At 33.9% G+C, this 17,471-nt stretch overlaps 1 protein-coding gene across 1 annotated transcript; it reads left to right on the top strand.

The window, feature by feature from the left end:
- The first annotated feature begins 4,445 nt into the window (after positions 1–4,445).
- LOC115704598 (uncharacterized) lies at positions 4,446–7,106 on the top strand. The gene is made up of 3 exons (XM_061108367.1): positions 4,446–6,455; positions 6,551–6,739; positions 6,838–7,106. Exons 1-3 carry the CDS (start codon positions 5,613–5,615, stop codon positions 7,057–7,059), a joined length of 1,254 nt encoding a protein of 417 aa, XP_060964350.1. The 5' UTR covers positions 4,446–5,612; the 3' UTR covers positions 7,060–7,106.
- Positions 7,107–17,471: the final 10,365 nt, after the last annotated feature.

The following is a 17,471-nucleotide window of genomic DNA, read 5'->3' as shown; positions in this document are numbered from 1 at the left end:
TAACTCTAAAGTTGAAGTTAGATATGTTCCTAACCTAGCCAGGGAACCTAATTTCACTAAGTGTTCTAGATGACCAAGGCATTGTTAGCAAGATTGAATCCGGCCAAATGAAAATAAGCAAAGGAGCCCTAACTATCATGAAAGGACACAAAGATGGAGGCTTATACTACTTAAAAGGACAACCAGTTGTACCTTGCAATTTTACTGCTCACAGCAACAATGATGATTCAAATGCAATGCTATGGCACAAGAGGCTAGGACACATAAGTGAGAAAGGATCGCAACTAATGAGTGAACGAACCTACTAGGTAAAGACAAGGTATGCAAACTTGATTTTTGTGAGTGTTGTGTGCTTGGAAAACATCATAGATCGAAATTTTCCACCGGCACACACAACACTAAGAAAATACTAGAATATGTTCATTCCGATCTGTGGGGACCGAAAAAACAAGTACTCATGGTGGTCGTGTCTATTTTCTATCTATTGTTGATGATTTTTCTAGGAAAGTTTGGATTTTTCTATTAAAACATAAAAATGAGGCTTTTTCTAAGTTTACACAGTGGAAAACACTTGTGGAAAATTTAACAAATGAAAAATTAAAAACTCTAAGGACTGACAATGGATTAGAATTTTGTAATGAAGAGTTTAACAATTATTGTAAAGAAAATGGCATACAGAGACACAAAACAGTTAGAATTACACCCCAACAAACGAATGGAGTTGCGAAAGAATGAATGTAACCATTCTCAACAAAGTGAGATGCTTATCAAGGTAACTGGACTATCACAAGGTTTCTGGGAGAAGCCTTTAACATTTCGTATACTTAATCAACGAGTCCATCCAAAGGTAAATGGATTCAAAACCTCCAGAAGAAAATGGTCTCGGTAAACCTCCTAACCTTTCTAATCTTAGAGTGTTTGGTTGTGCAAAGATATGCACACCAAAGTGTTGGGAAATTAGAACCTAGTGGCTATGAAGTGTGTTTTTCTGGGATATCCAGAAGGAGTTAAGGGATATAGGCTTTGGGTTTGGGAACAAAAAGGTTTTAAAACTATTAATAGTAGGGATGTAATATTTAAAGAAGATATATTTCCATGTTTGCCTATTTCTTCTAACCCTAGTGGAGGTACAAAAGACACTGAAAATGCAGGTAACACTGCAAATGAAGGAACTGGATCTATTCAGTGGAACAAACAAGGAACACACCGAACAATCCGTGGAGATCAGTTCGTGGAACCCGGAAACCGTCTCGTGTGGAACTCGATGAGGACAACACCGACATTGTTGATGAAGGCACTCAAGAGGACTTGGGGGATTATCAATTAGTCGTGACGAGGTATGGGTACCAAGACCTAATCCTAAGTACGCTTTAATATTCGGGATGAAGACATTGCATATGCCTTTATGAGTGAATTGAAATGGCCAATAATGAACCTCAATCATATGAAGAGGCCATTAAAGGACCAAATTCCGTGAAATGGAAAGGTGCGATGGATGAAGAGATGGAATCTCTTAAGAAGAACAACCTGGATTGTAGTGCACAAACCTAAAGATAAGAGCATATGGACCGTAAATGGCTATTCAAGGAGAAAGAAGGCGTAACTAAGAATGAACCTATAAGATACAAGGCCAAAGTTAGTGGCCAAAGGGTTTACACAAGAGAAGAGGGTATAGATTTTAATGAAGTATTTGCACCATTGCAAAATACAAGACTATAAGGATAATGCTAAGTCTAGCTACTCAATTCAACCTAGAAATTGACCAAATGGATGTTACTCTTGCTTTCCTACATGGTGAACTAGAAGAAGAGATCTACATGAGACAACCTAAAGGATATATTGAAAAAGGGAAGGAAAACTATGTATGCAAGCTAGTTAAGTCACCGTATGGGTTAAAACAAATACTCTCTAGGCAATGGAATAAAAGGTTTGATGGATTTATGCTAAACCGGGGTTTTCAGAGTTACTATGATCACCGTTTGTACTACAAAGGTATCGATATTAATAAAGTCATATATCTACTTCGTATGTAGATGATATGCTTATAATCGATAAAGAAAGGGCAAGAGTAAACACAATGAAGTGGCCTACTCAAGACCGAGTTTGAAATGAAAGACCTAGTGGAAGCTACTAAGATTTTGGGAATCTCTATTAAGAGAAACAGAAAGGTAAGGACACTTATCCTAAATCGGGAAGACTACATACACAAGATTATCGAGAAATTCTCAATGAAGGGATCTAAAATTGCTAGCAACCTATAACTACAATTCACACTATCTAAGAAGCAATGCCCCGAGAGCAAAGCCGAGAAGGAGGAAATGAGTAAAATTCCCTATGCTAATGCTATTGGATCCGTTATGTACTTAATGGTAAGCACCGAACCACGACCTTGCTTATGTTATTAGTGTACTTAGCAGCATTCATGACAAATCCCGGGTAAGACACACTGGCTTGCTATGAAATGGTTACTAAGGTACTTAATTGGGACAACTAAACTAGGACTCAAGTACAAAAAGCAGCAAGGAAGCACAGCAATAGAATGCTTCAGTGATGCAGACTATGCTGGAGACAGGGACAGCAGGAAATCTACATCAGCCTACATACTATTACTAGGAGGGAATTGTGTAAGTTGGAAAGTCCAATTACAACCTGTTGTGGCATTGTCCACAACTGAATCAGAGTACATTGCAACTACAGAAGCTATTAAAGAAAGCATATGGGTTAAAGGAGTCCTAGAAGAGCTAAGATTACTGTGACACAAAACCAAGAATTTACTCGATGCCGCAGTTGTGTACACCTATGTGTAAAACCCAATGTTCCATGACAACTAAACATATAGAGATAAAGTATCACTTTATCGTAGACAAAGTGACACAAGGACTCATAAACATCGACAAGGTGCCTACGTAAGAGAATCCCGTACATGGGAACTAGTGATCACCCTATCTAAGTTTAAACATTGTTTAAACTTAATAGGGTTGGATCAAGGATAAGGTGATCCTATGGATCACAGAGCTATGACCCTCAGATTTGACTCGACCTCTATAATATCAGCTCAGTGAAGGTTTAGGTGGAAATTGTTGGATTAAACCTCCACTTACACTGATATTAAGTCTAAATACAACTTGAACACAAAGGACAGAAAAGGAAATACATGCAAAATCCCTAAGTTGACCTTTGGTCTCTAATAAACCTAATCGTAAAGTAGCAGTGGATTTGGTTAAATCCACTTCTAACTACTATTCGTAACTAACTAACTAATACATTCAGAAGCAAAAAATTAAAACCCTAGATCTATATATACCTCAAGCAACAACCAGATCTGTGTGGTTGAGTGAGTTCTTCAAGATCCTGGGTAAGAAGACTTGAAGAAGGAAGAATCCAAGCTCGTACATGCAACAGAAACACACAGAGAGTTAGATCTAGAGAGAGAGGGATTAAACACTTAATACATGTATTAAAAGAAGATTACCGTCCGAAATTGTTACTCCGTGACTTGGAATCTTCATTGTTGTATGTTTGAAACATCTTGATAGTGGAATCGAGCTCTCAAATTTGAGGAGCAGCTCAAACGGAGACGTAGCCAATTTTATTGGTGAACTTCGGGAAATTTCTGGTGTTTTCTATCCCTAAATCTATTCCTATTTGTGTGTGTGAGTGTGTAGGGCATCGATCATCAGAACATCCGATCCGTGTGTGTTTGGGGCTTGATTTTCCGTGTAGATTGAAACCTGGCTTCGAGTTTCTCGAGAGAAACTCTCTCGTAGGGTTTCGAAGTTGTACATTTGGCAGAAAGAGAGAAAGTGGCTGAGAAGATTCTCGAGCCTTGGGTTTTGTTCAAATACAAAACGCTGTCGTTTTGGGTTCTCTGACTTTGAAAAGTCTTTGAACAGGGAAAGGTCGAAATTGACCTTATATTTGATTAGTTTTGTTTGTTGGTGTAGGGGGCAAGATAGTAAAATTCTATCTTAAAATTCCTACAATGGTATCAGAGCTTGGTTAAAGCTGGAAAAGATCAACACTCAAATTAATCAAGAAGGAAGGAAAAACTCAAGCAAGGAAGCAAGAAACTCAACCAAGAAATTCAAGAACTCAACCAGATCAACTTGAAATCTTTAACAAAGGATTTCTGGGACACATTATAATTATCTTTACAATTGAATTGCCTATTATTATCTATTTCATCTGATTTTACTTAACTTCATTAATTATGAGCAATTTAAAGGTTGACATTGACAAATTTGATGGTTCTGGTGATTATAGGATTTGGAGGAGAAAGATTAAGTCACTCTTGGCTCAACAGAAACTATTGAAAGTACTTAATGACCCTATAGAATGGCCAGAAGGAACTACCAAGATTCAACAAGAAGAATACTTGAAACTCAAGCATCGGTATCATGATATTTAACTTATCAGATGCCATTATCAGACTAATTGACAAGGAAGAAACCCCTGCCCAGATTTGGAAGAAACTGGAAGAACAGTTTCAACAAAAATCCCTAACCAACAAAATTTTCTTGAAGGAAAGGATTTTTGGGTTTAAAATGAGTTCATCCAAATCTCTTGATCAAAATTTGGATGAATTCTATATTTTAATGTAGCCTTTTGTTCTTAAATTTTTTTACATTTTTTATGTACAACATCAACTATTTACTAATTTTTAATTTGTATTTTTTTTCATTTAGAAAGAAAAGAAAAAGAAAATGATTATGATATACGACACACGTGTATATAAATGTACAGAAAAAAAAAAAAGATTTCATCGAAAGTTTAAAAAAAAAAAATAATAGAAAAAATACTTTTGTTTAAATATCTGTAAAAAATTTATTTTGAATTGTATTATTAAAAAAAATCATGTTATATATTTATAAAAGATAAGAAAGATATTTGTAGGGAGTTTAAATTTAAATGATAATATTAGAGTAAAATCTTTTTTCTCTTAAAATATCTAAATTTTAAATTGAATACATTATTATATTTTTTTAAAGCCCATATTGTTCACTATATATAAGTGATTTCCTATTAAATCTAGTGGAAAAAAATTGACACCGTACTCTCGCTCACCTAACTCACGATCACATTCTAAAGATATCTCTATTGATTTTACCATGATTTACTTTAAAAGAAGTACGTTCTTTTTACTAACATTATAAAAAAAAAATATATTTTTCATGCGATGAAGACGATGTTGATTATTAATATGTATTTTTATTGTTGTTACAGGAAAGCCAATCGAAGCCAGGGACAAAGTGTCAGACTTACCTACATTTATCTTGCATCGTATATTATCATTACTCCCCAAAATCGATGCTGCCAGAACTTGTGTGCTCTCTAAAAAATGGAATTGTGCATGGAATTCTTTCCCAGAATTTGAATTTCATGAAATTCTTTTTACAAAACAACGACCTAATTTAACGCCAGAGTACTTGTTGAAATTTCATGACTTCATAAATATAGTTAACAACTCGTTATATAGATTCTTTCATCACCACAAACCAATATTCCATAATGATAAGTTGATAATCCAAAAATTTGCTCTCTCATTGAATATACCTCGTGTTGATTGTGCTGATTCTCTAGTTTCAACGGTCAATAAATGGGTCAAATCAGTTATGGATAATGGTGTTCGAGATTTATTTTTAAAGATCTCCATAAGTGGTAAACCATATTATATTCTGCCTGAAAATACTTTTCAACATGGAAAATCATCAATCAACGGAGGCCCCTCTTATTCCAAATTTTCCTTTTTACAAAGGCTTGTACTATACTCTGTTTATATAACTGAAGACATTATCAGAGACATCACACAAAACTGCTCCAACATCGAATTTTTAGGTCTTTATTGCTGCCACGGACTGGAATCATCTCTTGATATTTCCAATCTAAGTAAACTCAAGTGTTTGAAAGTTTTGGGCAATCGTGAACACTTGTCAAGAGTTAACATCAATGCACCAAATCTTACCACCTTTTGTTTGGAGTATTCTTATGTTCACAGTAATCACCAACAACGACGTTGTTGTGAGATGAGTTTGAATTGCCCTAACCTCAAATCCTTAAGGTTGGCCCAATGTGGCATTACTGATCGCACACTTCATTCGAATCTTTCTAGGTTGCCTCTCCTAGAATCCCTAGATATTAATGACTGTTACTTGTTGCATATGATAAGGATTTCAGCACCAAGGCTCCAAAACTTTTGTCTTAGTGGAAGTGGCAACATTGAGAGTGTTGGAGTTAATGCTCCCTTACTCGCATCAATTGAATACACATCTTATAATACTAATTATAAAGACCCAATTATATTCTTCCCCAACAATGAACAACATCCGACTGAAGTTGTTTATGAAATTGACCGACACAATGTGCTTGAAACTTCTTGGTTCCTTCAGCTAAGGGAATCTCTTCAAGTTTTCTATACTCACAGTAAAACATTCCACGTATACTTCGAAGACAGCAAGGTATATATATATATATATAAAACAATATTATTTATATCATTTTGATTAGTACCTGAAATTTTTATAAATAATTGGTTAATTTGTGGATGTTGAAGGTTAGCTTTAAGGTTGAAGAGTTGCAAGAAGTTGCTATTCCTCCGGTGGTCGAAATTGAGGATTTAGTGTTGAAATGTTCGAGATCAATAACCAGTTTTGCAAATCTCATAGATGGGCTGCTCTGGAGTTGTTACCCCAAAAAAGTATCTATTTGCTCGGATTCCATATACCAAAGAAACTGCATACTGGTAATGACACGATAGATATGTACACATGTAAAGATGTAGTCTCTCATTTGTTCATGTATTGATTAAATATATAAAATTCTTTTGTGTATTTTGTTTAGATTCTTCGTGTGTTATTGGAGAGAGCAATTACAAGTGAATGCTGCGTCTCTCTTAACCGAAGATGTTGGCGGCATGACTTAAAAAGTGTAAGCATGAAGATCTCCCAAAGAACAAATGCTGAAGATGAGCCGCGACTTCATTGTTGGAATCAGTTGCCGGATACATGGCCAGTGCTTGGAGATTTCGATCAAGTATTCTTCCATTTGGTCTGGGAGTATTGAATTCAAGTAATTTACCATTTACAAGTGAAAAATGTCTATCATGTACAATAATTTTTGGTTATATTTGAGACAAATATATACAAGTATTTTAACTAAAACATTTCACATTTTAATTTGTGCAAGGGAAAACTTTTTCATTACATTAACACATTAACACCGCCTCACAAAATGCTTTCCTGTTGCTCATTAAAAAAAAAAAAGAAACTAATATTGAAATGAAATGAAAGCAATGAATCACAATTATATCTTATCTAACCTCTCTCTGGCAAATCCACTTATGACAAAGCCTACTGGCGTCTGAAGTTCCCATTTGCTAGAAGATTCTTCTTTGAATATAAGATGTTGCAGCAGATTGGGGGATTTGAAGCCATCCCTTAATGTTCACTGAATTGAAATATTCATAAAAAGGATATTAACATTTAAGTATACAAATTTGAAACACATAAAGCTATACAAGTAAGATGAAACGCCCCTCACTGGATGCAAAATGCAGGGGCTTTATACAATCTCATTAGAAAAAAAAAAAAATACACGCATTGATTCTCTTTTAAGCTTGGTTTTGATACTTTTGATCACGAATTTATCTTTGTTCATGATGAGCATATCGTCCACAGAGAGCAATAACAGCACTGTTGTAAATTGCTTCGGATTCTTAAAACATAAGTAGTGATCATATGTTGATCTTTTGAATCTGATTTGTTGTATATAAGTATTAAATCATTTATTTTATTATCTTGGGGACTGTTTCATACCATATAATGACCTGTTAAGCTTGCACACTAATTCAACTCCTTTCTCTTCCACCTGAAACCCAAGTAGTTACTTTATGTAGATCTATTCATCTAAGAAACTATTCAAAAATGCAGTTTTAACATCAAGTTGTTTAACTTTAAACTCCATTTGACCTACCAAAGATAACATTAGTCTTATCGTCTTGCACTTTACCACAGGTGAGAAGATTTCAATGTAGTCTATTCCTTCCATCTAAGAAGAGCCTTTAGCCATTAATCTGGCTTTGAACCGCACTAGTTTATTCTCATTGATTCTCTCTTTTATTACCTTGAGAATCTATTTGCACTCCACAATCTTTTTGTTCTCTGGATTCGGTACAACTACACAAGTCTTGTTCGTCCTGAAAGAATCCATCTCCTCATCCATGGCCTGAAGCCATTTTGACTTGTTTCCACCTAAAATTTTCTCTTCGTAGTTTCTAGACTCTTCAATTTCAGTTTGTTGCACTGTTGCCAGTGCAAAAGCTATTAAGTCTACTTCAACGAATCTTGCCGGATGGTGAAAATCTCTTATGGTTCTATCACGCCCTAACTAATAATCTTCTAGACCTGTTTGTCCGAATCCTTCTGGAACCTCTATTTGGTCTTTGTTATCTTCTAGCTCAGAATCAGCTTCCGTCAGCGCACTATCTTCTGGTTCCATAATAGCTTCCATCTATGAACTTTCTTCTAGATGTTTCATTCTGTATTCCATTTCCATGTGTGTAGTGTTCTTGTTTCCTACTTTTCCTGCATCACACGGAGACACACTACATTTCTCGGATGTTAAGTGAGAATATTCCAACTCATTAAAAATAACATTTTTAGCAATCACAACCTTTGGTCTACCTTTCTTGAAAATATAGATTCTATACCCACTGGTACCTAAGAAATAACCTGGAAAAGTTCCCTTAACTGATCTAGGTTCCAACTTATCAATAGATAGGTGTACATAAGTTGTACACCTAAAGGTTCTTAAATATGTTAGGTTTGGAGTTCTGTTGTACCACATTTTATAAGGGGTTTTTAAGCTTATAACTCGGTTTGAGCTTCTGTTTATAAGGTTGATCAATTGCTAGAGATTCCCCCCAAAATGGTTTGTCTAATCTTGAACTAAACAACTAACATCTAACTTTGTTCAATAGGGTTCGGTTCATCCTTTCAGCAACACTATTTCATTTCGGGGTCTTTACTACAGTTTTTATGCCTAGTGATCCCATAATTTTGACACAACATGTCAAATTCAAAGTTAACAAACTCTAACCCATTGTTCGTCCTAAAGTTCTTAACTTTTAGATCGGTTTGGTTCTCCACCTGAGTTTTCTAAATTCTAAACTGTTTCAGACAATCATCCTTAGTTGCTAGAAAATAGGTCCAAACACACCTACTATAATCATCAACTATATAAATAAAATATTGCTTACCAGAATGAGTAGACACTTTGTATGACCCCCAAATATCAACATGCACATATTCAAGTATCTTCTTGGTTGTGTGCCTTGCCGAAGTGAATTTCAGCTTATGTTGTTTCCCTAAAACACAAGCTTCACAAAATGATAAGACACAAGAATTTAAATTTTCAATTATACCTTGTTTGTGCAGTTCTTTGAGGCCTTGTTCACTGATATGCCCAAGCCTATGATACCACAACTGCATATTTGATTGTAGCCCTTTTATTAAACTTGCTTCTCCGACTGCAACAATTTCTCCTAAGAGAACATATAAACCATTGATTATTTCACCTTTCATCAATATAAGCGAACCTTTGGTGATTCTCAAGCTTCCGTGCATAGATTTGTATATGTAATCTTTATCTTAAAGTGCACTCAGGGATATGATGTTTCATCTTAAGTTCGGAATGTGCCTTACATTCGTCAACACCTTGATTCCACCTCCATCATCTGATCTATAATCAAAAAATGACTCTCGACTTGGACTCATGTGATAAGTGCATCTGAAGTCAAGAATCCACTTTCTATTTATCAAAGATTCTAAGATAGAGAACAATGATCCCCATCTGTTGAGCATTCGTCACGATTTTCTACGACTACAGTTGAATCCTTCATGTGGTGATGTTGCCTATTGTTCTTCCTATCTCTAATATGAGATTTGTTGAAGTCTTGTTGCTCCTTGTACTTTTTGCAAATTCTTTGCAAGTGTTCAGACCTTCCACAGAAGTAACGCTTTCGAGTTTTTTTTTTCTCTCTGGACTTCGATCTTGATTGAGAATGATGGTGTTTACTCTTCAAACTTCCTTTCCTGGGTGATCTTCCTCTTGCTAAATGCACTTCCTTTTTCTTAGATTCCTTCTCCAATTGTAATTTGAAATATTTCTACTTGAGTACGTCAAGAAATCCTCCAATGCAATTATGTCTTTGCCATACTTGGTGGCAGCCTTAACTTCTTGATATGTGATTAGGAGCGATCTCAAAAAAAGGATGGCCTGACTTTCTTCATCAATCTTGTGATTTATATTAGCCAATCCTACAATAATCTCATTAACTTGTCAATATTATCATCTAAAGAAAGGGAATAAATTATTCTAAAATCGTATAACCTTTCTAGAAAATTAATCTTAATAGCAATTGATGTCTTTAAGTATAATTCTTCTAACTTTTTCCATAATCCTTTTGTCGTCTTCTCGGAGATGAGTTTTGTAATGCCCTACCAATAAGAACGCCACGAATAGTGACTAAACATAAGTTGATCCCGCTAAACTGAGATTACTAAAGCTAATGGCACGTTTACTATACAGTATTCAAAATCGTAATAAATTAATGGAGAAATGTAAAAGAATAAATGAAAAATAATCGGAATCAATATTTGTAATATGTTGTTTACTAAATTTTTTTTTGGAAATAGAATAGTTGTGATTTATCTTGTTTACTTTATTAGAAAACGTAATCGGACTGCTTAAATTGACTAAATTGCCCTTTTGAGTTAAACTATAATATATGGTAGTTATTTTGTAAGATATATTTTAAAGAATAAAATTGTCATTATATATTTAATATTAAAAAATAAAATAAAAATAATTAAAATCCATTACCCTTAATGGCATTCCTTATAAAATTGGTGGGGGAAGTTCTCCTTTTCTTTTCTCTCTCTTATTTAATCAGGTTCTCATTTTCCTAATTTTAATAATGTAAGTAAACAAATATAAGGGGATGATTACCTCACCATTGATTCTCATTACTTATTAGTAAACATGCCATAAGAGCGAAAAATTTAAACTTTCAAACAAATAGAGAGTAAAACTATAACTTGTAATTAATTACCTTTACAAACATTCCAAAAGATTACATTTGTTCTGGGATCCCGTAAAAACTTTTACAAAATATTACAAGTTATTTTACACGCCGACGTAGGTGGCAAAAGCTGGAATACAAAATATTTCTTATGGTAGACCCAACCCTCGTGGTCTAGTATAGCCCGAACATGTACAATACACCGCCAATCCCTTGAACTCATGGTTGATCAGTAACAGATTTACCATTTCTTGCATAATAGAGCACCCGTGAGCCAAGCCCAACAAGACAGTATAAATAACAATATGCAATATAATCAGAAATCACATAAGATTTGATGCCCCCGTATGTATCGTCTATTTAACATAGACCTATGTGTTACGCTCACACATTTAATCACATTAAGGCCTTAGAATAGTTTATCTCGATTCTGATTACCGAGTCTAACCTAATTATGCCTTACGTGCATAATTCTTTATATCAACATACACCATATCATATTGCATTCAAAATTATTTAAATACTAGGGTAATAACCCTAGACCACTTAAGCGCTAAGTTTAGGGTAATAACCCTAATCTCGGTTTCTTACATAGCATACACAAATAGCATACATGGGCGCCACCGTGCTAAACTCTACGTGCTAGTTTATTGTCTTACCTGATATTGCAAGTATGTGGAGATTCTAAATCCACGAGTGTTCCTGAGCAAGAGCCTGTAATCCTAATTACACATTCCTAAGATTTTACATATAGGGATAATCCCAAATTCAATTTCATATAAACACATAATTAGCATTCCATTTACAGATTAACATTTAGAGCTCAAAATGAGCTTTCCAACGCAAGAACATCCAAAATGGAGTCATGAGTGAAAAGTTTTATGGCAAAAATAAGAAACCGAAAATTCTTGAGGAAAATAGGGCATCGCCGCGGCAAGCAAGGCCGTAGCCACGGCGGCACCTTCCAGATTGCCCACACTGCGGCGAACCCAGCCATGGCTGCAGTAAGGGCCCTAGAAACCCCCAAAAATTCCATAAACAAATCTCGAAAATGTATTTTGGGCCCCGAACCTAATTCGCCACAAAATACCTGATTGTGACTGTACCGCGCCGACTTATCAGAAAATACCTGCAGAAAGACAAAATAAACATACTATATAATAATATAGTCCATAAGAACGATATACCATAAAATTACGATTTTACCCTTCTCGGATCAAAATTACGAAAATGCTCCTCACATACCAACGGGGTCTTAAAGTGCAATAAACTAGAATAATTTCACATATTAAATTATATACTGATATAATTCCACATTAATACATATTTAATCTAGTTAGGGTTACTAATCCGATTATTAAATCTTAGAGTATTACAAGTTTTCTTCGAACATTATTTGACAGATACATGATGATCGTGTAATATTCCATCTCCTCCATTTCTGATTTTTCTTCTTGTTTCTTTTCAGCCAATAACTTCTCATCACCAAGGACTTTAGAGACCTTTTGATGCACTAGGATCCCTTTTAAACTTTCTCTTCATAGCGCAAAGTCCTCAATTCTATCAAACTTCTCCAATTCGAATCTCTCCATTGATGACATTAACTGTTTCTTTAAGAATTGCAGTGGAAATAATCTTGATTATGCATTCTTGGTCGATTACCAAGCTTTGATTTGTGTGAAAAATATGACTAAAGTGCATAATCAAAATAACTAAAATTTCAATCACCAAACAGTTTAGCAACGACAAGATTAATGAAACGCAAATAGTAATCAGAGAAAATAGGGATGAATAGAGTTGTCTAAGCGATAAAATAATAAAAACAACACTAAGATATATACTGGTTTAAGTCCAATATATCGATGTGATCTATGGCTCCACTCCAGTTTCGTAACACCACCAAAATCCTCTTTATTGATTAAGCAAGAATAGGGTACAATACAGTCGAGATTGATTCTCTATTGGATTTTCTCAAATTGTTTACTCTCACACTCTTACTCAAGAATCTTCTTCATCTATAGAAGAATTTTCATACAAAACCCAAATCTAATATCTCTTTTTTCTCTATATCTCTATCTCTCTACCTCTCAATCTCTCTCTTTGAAATTACCTCTTGAAACTCTTATGATGAATCACGCCTTGAACTAATAAGTGTTGGTGGTATATATAGGCTCGGGATAAAGATCCTAATTTGGTGGCTGTAACTGTTAAGTTAGTTACGACTTAACAAACTTAACAACTCCTCAAAACAGAATCTCCATGTCAGCATAAGACAAAGCGCTTCCGGACGAGCTTCCAAAATAGAGAGGATCGAAGCGTATGCTGAAGGGACTTCCCGGATAGGAAATTAGCTAGTTGGAGTTGACTATTTGGAGCTCCTTTCCAGGAGGAACAACTAGCTATCCGGAACTCCTTTCCGGAGGAGGAGTATCTTTCCTGAAGACTACACCCAAAGTGAACAACACCCTTCCGAATTATCATTCCACGAGACTTCTTTCAGATGGACAAGTTAGCTATCCGAGAAAAAATTTTTGAGAGACAACTAACTTTCTATTACTAGAACAATCTTATGGAGATTTTTTCATTTAAAAAAGTTATACCACGTTAACTTATAACGGGAGTTGAAAATTAAAAATTTCATGCCCCCTTAAAATTTGAATTGTATGCTTAAAAGTGGCACCTAATTTAAAAATGTTACACTTTTTTATACTATATTTAGACTATATCATTACCTTATTAGTATCCAAAATATTCATATTTCATTACATGTCTTTCAAGAGTTTGAAACTTCGTCTAGTTCTTGGTGTGATTTTAGGTTTTAGGATAATTTTACAACTCAATGGAGATTAGAAATTGGTCTAAAAAGTAATAGTTAAACAAGTTGAATATCATCATATCATATGTCCTAGTTAAGCAACATTTTAATATATGAAAGTCTATGTATGGTTAATGTAGATCATGGCAAGATTTTATGATTTGCCACCTGAAATATTGGAGGAAATTAATCTTGTTCTTGATACCTGTCGATTCTGTGGTTCAGCTTTTTTTTTTTTTTTTTGTGAACAAGTTTTGTTATTCCCAAATCTCGAATTTCATTAAAGACCTGACATTTGTTTTCAAGCACCTCGTAATGACTAAAACCTAGTCCTCTATGTCCTTATTTTTCCAGTGGTCTTTCCTCCATGTGGATCATAACTCAATCACATACCCGTGGTTAACTATAATTTATTATGATGATGATAATGTGAACTATCAAGTTATAACTATCATATGTCATATGACATTAATATTGTGCTTTCTAAATATATATAACAAGTGAAAAAAGATAGTTTTAAGGAGAAGATAATTTATTTATTTATCTGATATTTTAAATAAAGATGCCGAAGTTATCAAATTCCAGTATTAAATGCTCGTGCAGTGGAAGTTACTTATAAGTTTTACACTTTTGTTTAACTGTTAAAAAATGAAAAGAGTTTAGACTTTTGTTTTGTAGATGATTGCATATGTTTGGATTGGAATGTACCTGCCAATATTACTTATAAGAATAATATTACTTGTCTAGATTGTTTTAATTTCTTACAATTTTTGTAACACTTGCTTATATAGAACAACCAAAAGATATAGATTGATTATAGAACTAGTTGTGCGTGGGAGTAAGCCTGAAACAATAAAAAGATCTAGAAGCCCAACAATTGGAAAAATCAATAATTAACTGCAGTTAGGCCATGTGTTTAAGAGAAACTAATTAAACTCACAATTATCACAGCTTCGTACCAAATTTATTATGTTAATAATATTTGAAATGAAGTTTAAAAAGCATTAAAGATCATTTGTAAAGTGTGATGACCAACATAGTCGTTATGGCCAAAACCCAAAAGGAAATATGTAGTGGAATTGAATTGGGACAACTTATTAAAAGAGAATTAGTAGTGGTCAATTATAGAAAAAGTCACATAAAAAAAAAAAGAAGAAAAATAGTGAAGTGATAATGGGTATAGTGTCCCATACACGTGGGAGTCAAAATCATGATTGATGAGGCTAAGAAGCCAGCTTGGGAAATCTAGGATTATGTTATGTTATATGTATGTATATATACAGTGAGTATTGGAAGTTCTAGAAACGTTGTTGGTTAAGTGTAAGTGACGTCCTTGGTAACGAAAGGGGACATGGGACCCCTTCAATGAATTGCATTATATGTAAGAGTTTTCTTGGCCTTTGTTTTATGGTTGTTGAGCTATAAAACCCATTGAATGTGACAAAATAGAGTACATGCATTGTACGCGCGCCAAAAAACCAACCAAAATCATTATCAATATATATATATAAATATAAACTCATCAATTCACTACTACTCTCTTAAATTCCTCCTCTTCATTGGGGCATTTGGTCCCTCCATTTGGATTTGCTTTGAGCTACCTCTGCACAAATTTGCTGTGTCTTCTTCAACACCAAGTCTCTGTCATGGTCCATCCATGCTCCTTTTATGTCATTTCATTTTGTTTTGTTTTGTTTTCTTGCTCTTTTTCTTTTTTAGTCTTTAACTGGCAAAATCCAAAGGTGGTATTCAAGGTAATATCACAGTTTCAAACCGTAGGGAAAATCTTGTGTTACATTACACAGTATAGGATCTTTAGAATTAGACCCTGTTGGGCTTTTAAAAGTTACTCTTGGGCTTCTGAAGTTCCAAAAATATTTCTATGATTAGATAACGACTAGGTTTCAGTTTAAAAAATTATCTTAATTAACAGAAACTAGTTGTAGTAGCTAGCTTTCTTAGTATATATCGTGCATGTAATTTATTAATTTACTCTTTTAAAACTAGAAAGCACAGTAATATTATTTCGTACTAAATTTTATAATATAACAACCTCGAAATGTTTTTTTTTATGATTACAGTTATATCTAAAATTAAACATTACGTCACCTCACTATGCTTAATTTGAGCAAATTAACACTTTCTTTTCTTTTTCTCCACCAACAAATCTTCGAAATAAAAGAGAGTAAAAAGTAAAAACCATTAATTTTCGAATAGCTAAGAGGAAAGAAAGAAAGAAAGAAAAAATAGAAAAGGTAAAATAATTTGGAGTAAGACAATCGCATCAAATGTGAAATGGATTGAAATTGAGGAGGATAATGCTAAACTAAGAGAGATTCGGAGTAGAAGATGGTCCCATCTCACAGGCTTCCAGCTCCACTAATTTCGATTTCCCATGTGGGAAACCTCTATCCAATTGGTCTCCAACCAATAATATCACGCCAAGTGTGCACGAGAGCGTTATGTTCACGTGTGAGCCGTAGTAATAATGGGATGAACAATGAAGAGTTCGGCGGGACCTACTTTGGCTTAGTTTTAGGGGACCACATCACACAACCAATTACCAATGGCAGCCGAGCCGATACATAGTTAGGAACTTAAAAGCCTGGGTTATCTGAGCCGACAGCTCATTTTCCATTAGAAGAAAGCCAAAAATAACGCGGGTGAGAATGAGATAACAGTATTTCACCAATAAAATATAACAGTAATTAAAAATCATGAGTCTTTTTCAAAGAAAAAAAAAATGAGAGCATTTATTGAGATTTTGACATTTTAGAGCAATGAGATAATAAATGGACCACTTCTTTACCGGCCAGGCCAGGCCAGGCCCAAGACATTGGGGGCCCACCAGATGAAGCTAACTTTGGTTAACCGTCGGGGCATAATGTGATGACTGATGATAAGGCTAGCTGGGTTGTGAATTTGGATGTATTAATATTCCAAAAAAAAAAAGAAAATGTTAAATAAATTTGAATGTTATTTCAAATAAAAAAGATAATTTTGCCATGATAAATTCATTGCAAACAAACAAGAAAGAATATTTTTGAAGAGTCTAATTTGAATGATCCACATCAATAAAAAAAGATAAGAAAAAGATAGTTGTTGGGGAAAATATTAATTTTAGTATTTTTTTTTTCTTTTTAAATGTCTTTTTGTTTTGATTTATGTTCTATAATTGAATCATAACAATTGCCTTACTGATTGTAAGATAATAATAATAATAACAATAATATATTTATTAATGAATTAAATGTATCTCTTGAATTAAATTAATGTCGGCTATAAAAAATAGGTGTAAGACCAATATGGTATCAATAATTTCATAAAACGATAATTCACATCTTATCGTTTGCATAACAATATGAAAGTCAAAGTTTTGGAACCTTGATTTTTTTTTTTTTTGTTAAGAAAAATATAAAAAAAACTTTTTTTCTTCCTTTGGTATATTTATAAAAAATAATATTGGTCAAGTTTATTAAATTCTCTCTGAAAGAAAGGCAAAAAAAATAATGTAAGTTTTGAAGAAAATGTTTTCTTTAATGTTAAAATTAAGAAAAAAAATATCATTCATGCATGATC

The sequence above is a fragment of the Cannabis sativa genome, chromosome 1, assembly GCF_029168945.1.
Source record: "Cannabis sativa cultivar Pink pepper isolate KNU-18-1 chromosome 1, ASM2916894v1, whole genome shotgun sequence".
Taxonomy (NCBI): domain Eukaryota; kingdom Viridiplantae; phylum Streptophyta; class Magnoliopsida; order Rosales; family Cannabaceae; genus Cannabis; species Cannabis sativa.
The sequence above is the reverse complement of the archived record's forward strand: the minus strand, read 5'-3'. Positions and strand labels throughout refer to the sequence as shown.